This window comes from Chrysemys picta, chromosome 6 (assembly GCF_011386835.1).
Source record: "Chrysemys picta bellii isolate R12L10 chromosome 6, ASM1138683v2, whole genome shotgun sequence".
NCBI lineage: Eukaryota > Metazoa > Chordata > Testudines > Emydidae > Chrysemys > Chrysemys picta.
This window is the reverse complement of record NC_088796.1, coordinates 103,386,361-103,401,279: the sequence shown is the minus strand read 5'-3', so window position 1 is coordinate 103,401,279 and position 14,919 is coordinate 103,386,361. Positions and strand designations below refer to the sequence as shown.

At 41.1% G+C, this 14,919-nt stretch overlaps 1 protein-coding gene across 9 annotated transcripts in view; it reads left to right on the top strand.

Annotated features, from left to right (window-relative positions):
* ADAMTSL1 (ADAMTS like 1) overlaps positions 1–14,919 on the top strand; it is a 690,570-nt gene that overhangs the window by 433,129 nt on the left and 242,522 nt on the right. The window contains exon 1 of one of the 9 annotated variants that reach the window (XM_005297672.5): positions 763–964. The exons of 7 other annotated variants lie outside the window; for them this stretch is intronic. In XM_005297672.5, the coding sequence (XP_005297729.2) occupies positions 908–964 (57 nt within the window). In that variant the 5' untranslated portion in view covers positions 763–907. Of the gene's footprint in view, positions 1–762; positions 965–14,919 lie in introns of those variants that run through there. One more of the 9 variants, XM_024105402.3, reaches the window with a different exon arrangement.

Sequence of the window (14,919 nt, the reverse complement as noted above, 5' to 3'; positions counted from 1 at the left end):
GTCAATATAGCTCTGGACTGGTAGTTACCTAACTCATCAGTTGAAGGAGCTAAGCAAGCACATCCCTCAGTCGGTATCTCGGTCCCTTTTGAATGTGGATAATTGAAATTGTTTTTCTTTAGGTGATGAGAACGTTTTTCTTCATTCTTTGTTTTACAGACCAGCATCTTTACCAGCTGACTTGGTTACCACAACATTGCAGCCATCATCCATGTAAAGCAGGAAATTCTGAAACCAGTTTAAAAATAGATAGATATGTGTATGACAAGAGATGATGGGGGGGGGAGGGGAAGAGATGCTTCTTTGTGGCGAAGTGGCATAAAAAAGATTTGCACAGTCCATGTTCCCTTAAGGAATACAGGACCACCTTATTTAAGTAGAATTTATTTTTCTCTGGCAAATTTCTGTCTCTTATGATTTGTGCCCTTTATGGCATGTGTTCTATATTGACAAAGATTAAGTTTCTCTCCTGAATGGAACAATGCACAGTTAGAAGGAACGCGATTGTACTAGCAAAAGCCACAAACAGCTCGTGGCAAGTAGAGGACTAGCTCTCTTGAGTCGGGTTAACTAAAGGCAGAGCACTCCCTTCAGCTTTGCCATTCTCTCTCTCTCTCTCATTCCTTCCCCTCTTTCTTTCTCTCTTATACTTTCCCTGGACCCCTTGGCTTTGTTATTCTGCATGTCTGATTAGCAAGAGCCTGATTGGCTGGCTGCCTGCTCAGAGAGAGATTCCATTCAGCTCACCCCCCACCCACTCACCCCTTAGTCAGGAAATGTGAGCAGAGCTGATGGAAGCTGATAGGCAGGGCTGAAGTGTTAGCACCAGTACTGGATGTGACAGCAGGCAGAGGAGCACTTAGCAGCTTATTCAGTGTCCGATTCAGATTGCGGCAAGGATCCAAGCATGGAATGCTGCAGTTGGGCAACTGCTGGCACCCTGCTCCTGGCGTCTCTGCTCCTGGTAAATGTCATTTCTTTTATTTAAATACTTAACTGTTGCAGTCGAGAGATCCATTTTTCTAAATCTTTAAGACCCAGGTAAAAAGAAATGATTCCGCAGGTATCATCCCCTCTAACCCAACACAGGTTCTAGGGGTATGTCTACACTGCAATTAAACACCCAAGGGTGGACTGTGTCAGCTGACTTGGACTCGCAGGGCTTGGGCTGCGGGGCTATAAAACTGCTGTGTCGAAGTCCAGGCTCCAGGACACTACTATGAGGGTTCTTGTAGTATAGGTTGCTCCAGGTAGAACCAAAAGTTTAATGTTGGCATAGATTATATAAATGTGGGGAGAGATGAACTGTGAATGATGGATTGAGTGCTTGGAATTTGGACAACAGCCTTTTTTCCCCTGTTGAAATCAAACTGTAAAATGTTGTACTGTTCCTGGAAATTTATGTACTAGGGGTTGGGTTTTTCTTCTCTTTTTAAAAACTATTTTTTCCTCTGCAAATGCAGAGAAACCATGTACAGCATGTACTGGGACTTCTGCAGCCAGCTTGGATTATCTCTGATAATTACTGTAAGTTATTAGAGAGACAAGTTAACTCTAAATTTTGGAAGCAAAATATTGTTCTGTGATCTCAGGTGTACATTACAGATGCAAAATTGGTGGTTATTGTTTGGTGGATGTTTGTTTATTTTATTGTGTCTCCCAAGGAGACTGATAAGATGCTCTACAACTGAACACCATTCCTGCGTTGTTTGATTGAAAGTAAATGTTCCATTGTGACTCATACTTAATTTTATGGGTATGAGCTGCGCGTTTACTCTCCAGAAAGTCTGCAGTGAAAACATTAGTAGTAATGCACACATTTTTAACAGGAGAGTGTCGTGGGCATGCACGTTAGCTAAGCTCATCTGAAGGTTAGATTAATTTGTAAATAGTGATCGAAAGCAAAAACTCTTGTGTTTTTTTTAAACATTAATTTACAACTTTGACTCCAATGCAAAGTGCATATTTTTTATACTTAATTACTGAAGAATCATTATTTTATTCCAAAGTTCATTATCTATTTCCAGATCAAACTGAGCTTATGTTTTCATATACATGTGAATGAAACAAAATGTGCTAATTATTGTATGCTAATGTTAACGTTGATAGCCACGAGAGTATCAGAAACAATATATCCCTATTCAAAATGCATGTTATGGATCTTTGTCAGGTCTCAATAACAGTTATTCACAGATCATTAAATATGAGTTTTCAAAATAATTGTAAATATGAATATCTTCCACAAAAATAATTTTGGTTAAAAAAGGCTCTTTCAAATATAAAATAAAATGTAAGCCACACAAATTACTGTAGAGAGGCATGAGAGGGTAGAACATGCTCTCCTTAACCAATGAAAAGTTTATTAGCCTGGCAACTGTTACGCATTATGAGCCAGATTCTGCAGTCCTAACTCAGGGAAAATCAGTAGGAGTTTTTCTTAAGTTAGAACTGAGTAAGGACTGTAGGATTTGACTCCAGGTTAATACCCCTAGCCTCACCACTTGTACTTGCTTCACTCCACTGCTTGTGAATTGCGCACTCAGTCCCTAATTCATGAAAATAAATAGTGCATTTTGCTGCCAACCATTATGCATTATATTTAATACTATACCAGTTTGTGTGGGGGTTTTTTGTGTGTCCCTCCCTCCAGCAGGGATTTTTAAAATAAAACTCTTTTTGTGCCTTAAGAATAGTGATATGAAACAAGCAAAACTTTCTTTTTCGGAGTCAGGGCATTTTTTTCTCAGTCCCCACTTAGGCAAATCCCTTATTTGGTTTCAGTGAAAGTTTTGACTGAGTAACGACTACAGGATTTTGACTTGGATGTTAATATGGTGAAGTGTTGGGATATATTAATATATGTGTCACTCCAGAGTATACCAAACAGTAAATTCATAAAGGGACTGATTCAAAGCCCATTGAAATTAATGGAAAGACTCCCCTTGACTTCAGCTGTAAGTAAAGTCAGAGTTTGGATCTGTACTTAAAAAGTAACTTCTCAGTCTTGCAAAAAGTTAGCACTGTGAGCAGGGCCGGCTCCAGGCACCAGCGAAGGAAGCAGGTGCTTGGGGTGGCCAATGGAAAGGGGCGGCACGTCCGGGTCTTTGGCAGCACTTCGGCAGTGGGTCCCTCAGTCCCTCTCTTCCTCTTTGAGCTGCCGCTGAAGAGGAAGAGAGGGAGCAAAGGACCTGCTGCCAAAGTGCCACCGATCGGCTTTATCTTTTTTTTTTTTCTTTCGCTTCGCCGCTTGGGGCGGCAGAAAGCTGGAGCTGGCCCTGACTGTGAGAGGTCCTTACTACAGCAAGTAGCCCCATTGACTATAATGGGACTGCTCCTGCGAGTAAGCAGTTTACAGTAGAAAGCCTTCACAGGATCTGTCTCTTAAGTCACTTAGCACATGTGTTGCTGTGTGTGATGTGTGTGCAGCAGACCCCCCTGAAAGAAAAACATGCTCAAGGCTAGAAAGTGGCTTGGTCTGCACGGGTGTACCAGCAGGGAAGGTTGGCATAGTCCAGATGCAACCCCAGCCCTTGCATTGCTGGTGCTAAAAGAATGGAGGAATTTAGAGCCAGCTGTGGTGCTAGTCTTCCTGCCTCCTCACCCCAAGGAGCAGAGCAGAGCCAGGGCAGGGCAGACCATTAGACCAGTTTGCACCCTCTAAAAAGATGTAGCAATAGGTGTTGAAGGGTGCAGTCCTCCGGGGCTCCTTAGGATTAAGTCAGAGCAAAATCCTTTTGATTTCAATGGGGTGTTTTCCCTGAGGAAGGACCGCAGGGTCAGGTATTTAACTTGTTAATTGTCCTGGAACAGAGTGCCCAGAGTCTGAGTCTGTAAGAGTTAAAGCAGACTTGATACTTTCTTAAAATATATATTTTTCTCTCTCCAGACTAAAATGAGATATTTGGGGAATTTTGCTCATTGTCCTACAGAGTTTTGCATGCTAAGGAAGTTGTAACACACCTCTTTTGAGGGAAACAAAAATGAGCAGGCATTCTCTTCCAAAGATTTCCTTTCTATTCATTTAAAAATAAAAACCCATCACCAGCAAACCACAATGTCTAAGACCAGTCATTGACGTGTGTTCATCCAAACCTGAAGTCAAGCCACTTCTTGTCAGAAAGGCATTTAATCAAATTTGCATTTGCTCTTCGCTTCTTTTTAGTGGTTTTAGCTCTCTGGCCTGCTATTGTGGTAGTTGTGCGGGAATAACACTAGGAATTATAATAAAGTACATGTGTCTGTAGAATTTCTTTTTTTTTTCTCTCTGCACTAATTTATACATGGAAACTAGTCAAGCACAATAGTCCATTCCTTTCAGGTTCTCTGGCACTCTACTCCTCTATTATCTAACTTGATCTGTCTTGGATGACCATAAGCACAATTAGTCTGTGGAATGAATGTTAAATTCCTTGTTTACAGCTGAATGTAGAAAGCTTGACTCTGTCATTTCTCTTCACGTGCAGATATGTCTGTCTATCACTTGTATATATGCCCATCTGTTTCTACGTTTATAGCTGTATAAGGATGGATTTTCCAGCCTGGATTCCAAAACTGCACATGTACACTTTCTATGCACGCTCGTGTGTGTGCGCAAACTGGCATTTGAACATTCCAACTGGGTAGTGGCATGCTGAACTACACCGTTTGTACATACAAATGCAGGCTTCATTCGTGCAAATGAGGTGCACTCAAAACTTTGCACAGTTTTGGCATTTGAAAACCTAGCCAGTACACTCTCAATCTGAATGTTTCACATCTATACACACAACATACAAATTTCTTTATATGAATGGCCAAATCACTAGTAAGTGTGTCTAATATGTCAGTTTTTTGATATCTTGTGCTAGAGTTTCATGTCTAGACTTGCTTTGCTGAACTTTTCCAGATTGCTTTTCCAAGTATATCATTTATTGTCCCTCCATTCACTGAGGGCAAGGATTTGTGGGAACTGCTGTAATCAGATGAACTGAGTTAGTGGTGCAGTTTTGTTCTTTGGGCCCAAATCCTTACTCAGGCAAAATGCCCATTGAAATTAATGGGATTTGGACCTGAATAAAGACTATTAGGCTAGCTCAGTGGTGTCACTAGTCTCCTGAGGATTAGGGGTTGGGTTTTTCGGGTGGTTTTCTGTCCTTAGTATAATTCTTAGGCCTGGCAAGAGAAAATAAAAAAGACCAGGCAATAAAACACCCTAAAGAATCTGGAGCCTAGAACATATTCAGCCATAATCATGTTGGTCCAGAAACTGTGTATTAACTGAATGAACTAGTCAATCAATAATTAACTTAATGAACTAATCAGTTAGTGTAATGCTTGAACAGTCCACTCACCAGGAGGAAATAAGAAACTATTCAAGGAGAATTCTACATAATATATGCTTTCATTTAAAAAAGTCTCTAGCTCTTATGATTGTGAAGATAGCCATCCAAATGTGAACCAAGAATATCTGGTGCAATGCTGTCCGTCTGAGACTGCAGACTCTGCTGCTGCTCATAGCTGTTTTCTCAAACTGCTGTACAGTCTGTTGGCAGCAGTGAAGCTGATTTAAAAAAAGAAAAAAATCAGATCAATTTCACTCTGCTATGGCATTGAGCATTAGCAGAGGCCGGCACAGAAACAGAGGTTGGGAGAGGGATAGAGTAGCAAGGTCATCCCCATAGCAACAACCAGGATGCTGATCCAAAGGTAGAGTAGTGAAGACACTTCCCACCAATTGCTGCAACCTGAATGCTCTGGGAACAGAGAGCAACAGAAAGAGAATGTTCCATCTTTCTATTGGTAGCTAGTGAGAGTTGTGGAGGCAGCCTTCAAATGTAGCCAAAAGCTAGTAGACAAGTTAGAGTCATCAAAATAGGGCTGAGGGACAGCACCCGGCTAGGAATCACAACACCTTCCCGTTTTCTAGCAGTTGTAGAGGAGAGCAGTTGGCTTCTCACATGGCCATTGCCTTGGTCAGTGGGAAGCATCTTTCATATCAGTTGCTGGCTATTAGGTTTAGTCCTTTAGGTTTTAGGTGTCTGGTAACATTTCCAAACACTGTATGTGGGGGTGCAAGGATGGGAATGTGATGTGTAGGAGGAGAGAGTGATATGGGTTAAGTTAGAAAAAAGGAGTACAATATAGAGAGGATACAGAAAATATGGAGGAGGAGGTAGAAAATATAATTTAGGGAAAGTGAGAGTGAGCGAAAAAAGAATACAGGGCAAGGAGAGAGAAGGAAAAGAAGAAATAGGCAGAGAAGATAAATCATGAAAAGACACACTGTGATCTATTAGAGGTTCCAGCCAATCTCTGCTTAGTGATGGAGAAAGCTTTGCAAAGGGTAGTTAGTGATGGGTAAGACTTCGTTTGGGTGATTGGTGATGACCAATGCTTATCCCAACCTGAATCTTTTGAGATATCATCCTCTCTCGTGGTTTGCTCCCTTCTGACAGGAGTGCCAAGATTTCACTGTATATCAGAGCTTGGGAGATTTGCCGTTGTGGTGCTGGGGGCCCAGCAGAGAAACTGCTGCACCTGCTGAGACCTCTATCTTTATCAGCGAAGATAGAGATGTCTTGGGTAGACAGCAGAGAGAGAAAGGACTCTGGAACAAATCCAGATCTTAAAACAAAATATTGGATTTTAATCTGGGATTGGGCTAAAATTTGGCTAATCCATCCATCCCTAGGAGATGCACCCACACATGAAGGAGTTGAGGGGAGGGGTAGAAGCCTCCTTGTGGAGCAATGTTAATCATTGTGCTACCTCTCTGCATGGGTGGAAATTGCACCTATATAATCAAGACATGATGTTGCAAATACATTTTGATATCTCTGAACATTGGGGGTATTACCTGTCCCCATACACACACCCCAGCATCGAGAAAGTTGACTTTTTTGCAGAGCTTTGTGGGAGCTTGGCAGATGTAACGCACATACGTTCTTACTCCTTGACTTTCACTTTGAGGTTTTGGTTTTGGGAAACCCCAAAAGTTCAAACCAAGCCTCAGCTAAAGCCACCTAGCATTGTCTAGTTTCTGCTGAAACCCATGAAAAATCCACTGAATGTCATGTAGTTTCCACCCAAATATATACCCTATTCCAAGTTTTCTCCAAACTTGCACAGCAGGCCTGAGGTTTTCCGTTTGTAACAAAACCTGAGGCTATGTGTTGCTTTGGACTGCACTATGGAAATCTAACAAAGCTTCTGTATCTAGTTACCTGTGAAGAAGTAGTTCCATATTCATTCTGGAGGAACACATCCAGAAGAGGATTCTTGTGGGGATTATGTTGTGCTGGAAAGATTGAATGCCATTTAATGGTGCTGCAATGTCATTCTCAAATGCTTCACCTTCCTACCAAGAATGACAGAGAAAACTCTGCACATAGATGTCCTGTGACTGGACTTGGTTAGTTGGTGTTTAAACATCTGCACATCTCTACACAAGCTGCAAATATTATACTTAAAGTAGTGATGCCAAAACTAAATGGACATTTGTAAATGTGGTGCTAGCTGAAAACTGATCGTCAGCTGGTGTAAATCAGTTCACCTCCCTTCACTTCAATGGTGCTATGCTGATTAATACCAACTTAGGATCTGGGCCTAAGTATCTTCTTAAATACCTATTTCAAGTGAGCATTTACATGTGTAGCATGTGCACATAGTAGAGAGTATCCATTTTTAAAAAGTGATCATTCACAATTACCATGATTTGTATACTGTGTAGTATTAGATTGTGAATAGTCTTATTGTGGAGACATTTTATTTCACAGAACAACTTGTCTGTAAGTTGGGGGTTCATTATAACCTGAATTTCACAGGCCCCCCTGAAATCCATTGAAACAATCTGGAACTTTCCTTCTATTTCACTATCCATTGGAGTTTCACCATATCAGACTTCACTGTACCCAGATTGTGCTGCATTTCTCAGAAATGGATAAACACTTTTATTTCCTTTTAAATACACTGGTTAGAATTTCCTTTCACATGTGAGCAGCCTCTCTCGCCTGCCAGATATAGACGTTGTCCCAATTTCTTGTAAAAATAACCAAAATAGTTGTGGTGAAATCGGAAGGCATTATGGACGGGTGACTGGGGAAAAAGGAGAGAAAGCAGTGTATGTAGCATGTGAGATTTATTCTGCTTATGAGGCAAGCATCTGCAGAACTCTCTAATAGTTTCACCACCTGTGAATTATTTGGATACATCTCATAAGCGGGTTCCTTTTTCTATTTGCGTAGAGAAATAAGTGGTATATACACTGATTCTACAGTACATTAATTTTCACAGAGTTTCCATTTTCATCTTCATTGGTCTTACAGAATTTCTTCTATGGCTTCAACTGTTCCTTAGAATGGTGCTCTAGGCTTTTTGCCTTTCTGGGATTTCCTTTACAGCAAATTCAACAGAGGGTGTCAGGGCAGAGGGGTGGGGGTATGTGATAAAGTAAGACATCCTAGAATAAATTCCAAGAACACGAAATAAATGAGACAGGAAATTATATGCAACATATAATAAATTTAAACTGTCCCATAAAATAAATATAAGTCATTTTGCTTCCACACGAAGGTACCATAGGGGTGTCAGATTTCCCCTCCCTACTTAGTTGGATATAATTTTTGTTTCCATTTGAAGTCTGCCAGAGTATTGTTCAAATCCTGTGTTGCATCAATAGAGCCAGAAATGAAAAGGAATAAAGGAAGCAATAAGGACTCCTACTGCTCTGGTACTGAAATGAGAGTGGAGAATTTTATTTTATTTTATTTATTTATTTATTTATTTATTTATTTATTTATTTATATCTCTTTCTTTCATTCAACTGTTAAAACCATCTGTCATTGAGGGCTCATATATAACTGCCTGATATGCATGCCCCGCCCTGCCTTTCTTTTTCATTTCAGTATGGGTGGGTTATGATTATAATTGTACTTTGGATGTGATATTTTCATAGTTACTGTAACTTTAAAAAAAAAAGGAAAATTTCAAGTCAGCATGATATCAACAACGTGTTCCTTAAATATCTAGCCCAGGCAGCGATTTTCAAAGAAGAAATAGCTGAGCTAGTGATTTAAAAGAGGGAAGGGGGGATGGAAACTTCTTACCAAAGATTTATATCAAAAGTGAGTAGAACACATAGGAGAACAGTTTCTTATGAAAAACATTTTGACTCCAATGTGTGGATGTCTTTTTTTTTTTTTTTGAGAGAGAGAGAGAGAGAGAGAGAGAGCGCAAGCCGTGCAAATATGTATTTTTCCACATGTGATATCAGAGGGAACTCGTAAGGACAGCTATAATTAATATCCTGGTAATTTATGTGGGTTTTATATGTTATTCAGTTTAAATAAAATCCCTGCTACTCATGGCAAACCTTGCTTTGCTTGGTATATATAAAGTAATATTGGGATAAGGTGTTTTTTCCATCTTTAAAAAAAATACACACACCAATATGAGGTCAACATACCTATATTTTACAATGATTTAAGAGGAAAAAAATGTGGTAGACAAACTCCAAGATTTATAGTAGTTCTTTTGTGTTCTGTGTGCACCCCCCTCCCTTTTTTTTTTTTATTTTAATTCTGATGCGGGAACTTGAGCTTAGATCATGCTTTTTTTTTAATTTCTTTTTATATTTCACATAAACACATGCCTTTCCCTTTTTTGGCTCTGGTAGGGCTAAAGTTCTGAACCCTCTGAATGGCCCATCGTCATTAAAATAAATACAAATATGAGTCCATGAGGTAACTGTGAGTGATGGGAAATGCTCAAAAGATTGGGAGGTTTATTTTGGATCAGCCCCAAAATTGTGGCTGCTTATCTGAAATTATACAAATCTTTGGCGATCTCTCTCCCCACTCCCAAACATTTTCCACCTACTGTCCAGAGATCATCTCTCTATTTCCCTTCCATCCTATTGTAACACCCACTTAGTGTAGCACTCTGTTTTTAGCTGAGGCAGTACAGAATCATGCTTTTAGATCCTGAGATCTCAGGTTCTGCTGTTGATGACTCATGTGAGTGGGTGGGGGAGGGTTACAGATAGTAGCCCATACAGGGATTTGAATTGGGTGAACCTATAAAGCTCAGGATGAGCTCTCCTAGCCAGGTGGAAGTGTATAACCCACATCCACTCAGTGTGATACTCTGTCTCCCTCTAGAGATGGCTGAGCCACAGATAAAAGTTGATGAGTCTGCTACACTTCTATTCCCTGGTTTTCCACACTTTCTGCCAACCATCAACCAGCCTCCATGTAATCACCCTTCTTGTATCTCCATACGTGTCTACTCAGGCCTTGACTTCCATCTCATGGACTTGACACCATCTACCTCTTCTCTTACCTGGAAAGCAGATTCCACAGCCTTCACTCTCCCTTTCAAATTTAATATCAAATCAGAATCCTTCCCAGGGTGTATTGTGCACTTCTGATATGGAAGGCATAGAGTATGCAAGACTAGCACTTGAGGCCTGCTGTGCTTTCCTGTCTCTCAACCACCTCTCTTCAGCCTCTCTTGACTCCCTGGCACAGTGCAACTCTCCATTGTAGCTTGTTGCTAGCTGTATCTTCCCAGCTTGTGGTGTCCATGTTGCAAACATCCTTAAGCATAGGTCACTACTGGTCTCTCAAGTTCCCCATGCATGAGATTGTTTAGAATGCATCCGTCATCTATCCCGCACAGATGACCAAGTCAATGGAGACATCTGTTTGAGAATAGGGATAAGACTTGGCAATTTTGATTTCTCAGGTACTTTGGTATCAGGAACTTTGGTTTCCCACTTGATATTTAGAATACAATGGAGGCAGCGGGTGTATAAGGTGGTGTTGAGTGTCCTCTCATGCCTGCGGTAGGTGGTCCAGATCTTGCCACCATACAGTAGCATGGTCAGAACACACATCTGGTAAATCCATATCTAGGGTGTTCAGTGTTAATTTTCTGCTATCCCATACATGCTCGGTCAGCTGACTGACTACTGACTGATGGCCACCTTTCCAATGTGAGAATTAAGCTCGTCATCTAGAGATAAGTTATCCAATGCAGTTGATCCCAGATAGCAAAACTTTGTCCACAATGCCTAGTGTGGTCTAGCTATTGAAATTTCTGGTGCAGTCAACACAGCTTGTGCCATAATCATTGCCTTCTTTAGACTGATGGGTAGTCCAAATTCATCACAAGCTACCGCAAAGCTACTGCAAATTTGCTGGAGCTCCTCTTCACTGTGTGTAACGAGCATTTCATCATTTGGGAAAAGAAGTTCTCTTATCTGCAAGTGTCTGACTTTGCTTTTTGTCCCTAGTCACGAAGAGTTTTCCATCTGATCTTATATGGAGATGGACACATTCAATGCTAGATGGAAAAAGCATGCAAAAGCAGCACAGAGAAGAATATACCGGAGAGTGTTTCTTCCAAAACATATCCCTATTTAACACCACTGCAGATTTCAAAGCTGTCAGATTGGTCACCTTTTATATTGGGCTAGCTTTCATGCCATTGTGGAAGGATCAAAGCAGACTGAGAAGATTTGAGGGGCAACCAATTCTCTCTAGCAGTTGAAAAAGACCCTTTCTGCTGACAAGGTTAAAAGCCTTTGTAAGATCTATGAAGGCCATGAAGAGAGGTTTTCCTTGTTCTTGACACTTTTTTCTTGCAGTTGCCTCAGTGTGAAGACCGTGCTGCTGGTTGATCTATTGGCATGAAAACCAAACTGACTCTCTGGATACACATGTTCAGCAAGAACTTAGTCTTTTGAGAATGACCCATCTCAGTCTTACTAGCAAGACTAAGGAGAGAAATTCCTCTGGATTGATTGCAACAACTACCATCTCCTTTGATACAACATTAGGATGATCACATCCTTCAAGTCTTGTGATACATCACCTTTCCTCCAGGAGGCAAGCAAAACATTGTGAGGATGTTTAAATGCAACCTGTCATTCTTGTTTCAGTACTTCATTTGGAATTCCATCTTTTCCTGTAGTCTTTCCTGTTAGGGATGTGGTTGCCTTTTCAAGCTCATTTATACATAGATGATTCTAGATCACGTTCTTCAATAGTGTGAAGCCTGATGGTTGCATTTAGTGCTGCTTCAGAAACAGTGGTTTCACATGAATAGAGTTTATGCTAATGTTCCATTCAATATTGCATCTGTTTGCTTCCATCATAATATTGTCTCCATTAAGAGATTTGAGTGGGGCAATCTTCTTGGTTGAGGCACCTATTGATTTCTTGATTCCGTCATACATCTTATATCTCCATTCTCAAAGGATGTTTGTGCCTTCTCACACAGTTTGAGCCAGCGTGACTGAATGTATTGCCTTCCTGTTCATTGTAATGTGCTCTTAGTCACTCTGAGGTTAGCATGTGTCTCAGGAGTGGCGTTCATTGTGCGGTGGTGCTGTGCATTTTGCTTTGATAACTGGAAATATTTCTTCAGGATATGCTGCAAACCAGTCTTTATCTTGTAAAGTCTTTTTACCAAAAACAAGGTTGCACCTAGATGAATATTCATTCTGAGTGTGTTCCATGCTGCATCAATGTTCAGAGAGGGTGCAATCAATGGCTTAGCTTCCCTGAGATTCATAGTGAATTGGTGATACCTTCTTTAGTCATCTTTTGTGTTGATGTTAATGTATGGGCAACTTCTTTGTTTGGCATGATGAAATTTCCATGGTGAAAGTTTTATTTTGCAGCATACAAGCACATGGTCTGTGCAGTAGTCTACACTGTGAAAAACAGTGAGTATGGAGAACATCCTGTATATAATTCTATGGGTGACAAATCCATTTGGTGCCACTGTCCAGATCTAGGGTTTCTCCATGAGACCTTCCAGTGGTGAACCCCTGGAATTAGGTTCTAGTAATGTGGTGCAGAGCTCCAGTAGTCTTTGCCCATTATAAGCCATTTTTTTGGTTCATGGTGGCCTATATATAGTGGCAACATCCAGTGATCTGAGCTGACTCTAGCATTGAAATCTCCCAGTAGGTAGAAAGAAGAACAGGAGTACTTGTGGCACCTTAGAGACTAACAAATTTATTAGAGCATAAGCTTTCGTGGACTACAGCCCACTTCTTCGGATACAGACTAACACGGATACAGACTAACACGGCTGCTACTCTGAAACCAGTAGGTAGAGTTGATCTGATCACCCAAAGGCAGCTTACTGACAATGTTGCAGAAGTGCTGCTAGAACAAATCTTTCTCTTGAGAGATGGAGGAAAGTGGTGAGGCAAATGTACTGATGATGATGGCAAAACCACCTGTTGTAGATATTCCTAGTTATATGATGCATTCTGATGTTGCAATGGGACATTCAACCATGGATGCTAATGAGTTTTTGAATGCAAAACCCATCCTGTGTTGGAAGTCTTGTTTGCTTTTTCCACACCAGAAGGTGTAATGCATCTTGCATCAAGAGCCTGTGTCAGCTAGTCTGGTTTCAGAGAGAGCGGCTACATTGATGTCAAGCTTCTTCAGCTCTCTGTTGGTGATGGTGTCATTGACCTCGTCCAGAACATTTGACATACTAACAAGCAACCTTTTGGCATTCGTGCCTAGGCAGAAAAAAAATGAGGTGGTAGAGGCTTGCCTTCAGACCAAAGCCCTCCCCTGAACACTCAGCACTACGGACTGTACCCAAAAATTGGAGACCAAAATGTTTAGAAGCCAGCACAGTTGCAGCAGATGTTGTAGGGCACAACCGAGTTACAGGGCCAACTGCCTGATGTTGTCTCCAGAGCTGACTTAGTTCAGGGTTTTCCTCCCCATCCTTTGTTCAATCAAGAACTAGCTGTAAGGCAGCAACGCCAGATGGAGTTATTCCTCTGTGGCTATTGTTTTTCACTCCAATGGGTGTCTGGCATACTCCACATAGTTCAGTGAATGGTGGGGTTCCTAGTTTAGTTGATGAGCACCCAACCTACGGCAGGTTATAATCAGTTATGTGGTACCAGTAACAGGCCTTACATGCCTGATCTGACCTGTGCATATTTAAGTCTCTCAGAATTACTCACTTCTTCTGTGCTACTTACAGTGAATTGAGTTGCGCATTGTTGTTGTTCTTCTCATTGTTCCTCTGTCCACTTGTCTCTTGTCCTTTGGTTGTGAGCTTCTTGGAGCAGCTTCCCTTCTTGAGCTTTTGGAAAGCACCTACCATAAACAATAATTTAATTTACTCATTATCCTGCCTCTCTATGCTCCTTCTTTGCCCCTCCCTTCCTCCCCAGTGTCTTCTAAATGGAAAGTGAACCCAAAAGGTTGGAGTTTAAGGTGAACTTTTGAACCCAGCAATGTTTGGATGGGTTCAGAATTCTACAAAAATGATTTCACCCGAACTGAAAGTGAATCAGTCCATGCCTTAAAAACAGTTCTGATTTAATTAGAAAACAAGGCTGACATTGAGCCAGCTTGTACTCTTCTCTCTATTGGATCATCCATGTCTGGTGTTTACACTTGTGCAGAATGAGTAAAATACAGAAGAGCATTGTAACTTTCATCTGTGTGAGCGCGCTTTCTCTCTCTCTCATTCTCGCTCACGTTGCCCAGTGGTGTCTATTTTTCGGTGGTTAAGCGGAATGAGAGTGTGACTGATTTTATAAGGCATTGTTATAACATATTACGGTGAGCATAGTGTGCCACATATTGAAGTAATACAGTGTCAGCGCCATACTCTGCCAACCTCCCTCTCCGCGCCCCCTGCCTCCCAGCTCGGCTGCTGCTCTTTAGAGGGGAACAAGTGAGCTCACCTTTGGCACATTTCTCCTGGGATACAACCATCAGTCCAGCTGTGGGAAATGATTATTTGGATCTTAAATAATCAATTTTTTTTACTTATTGCTGTGGACTAGTGCATGCATTATAAATCATGAAGGGATACATTTGTGAAGTGCTGTATGGCAGTGTAGCCACGTGGCACATGTTCAGGCAATGGGAGTTTTATGAGGATAAG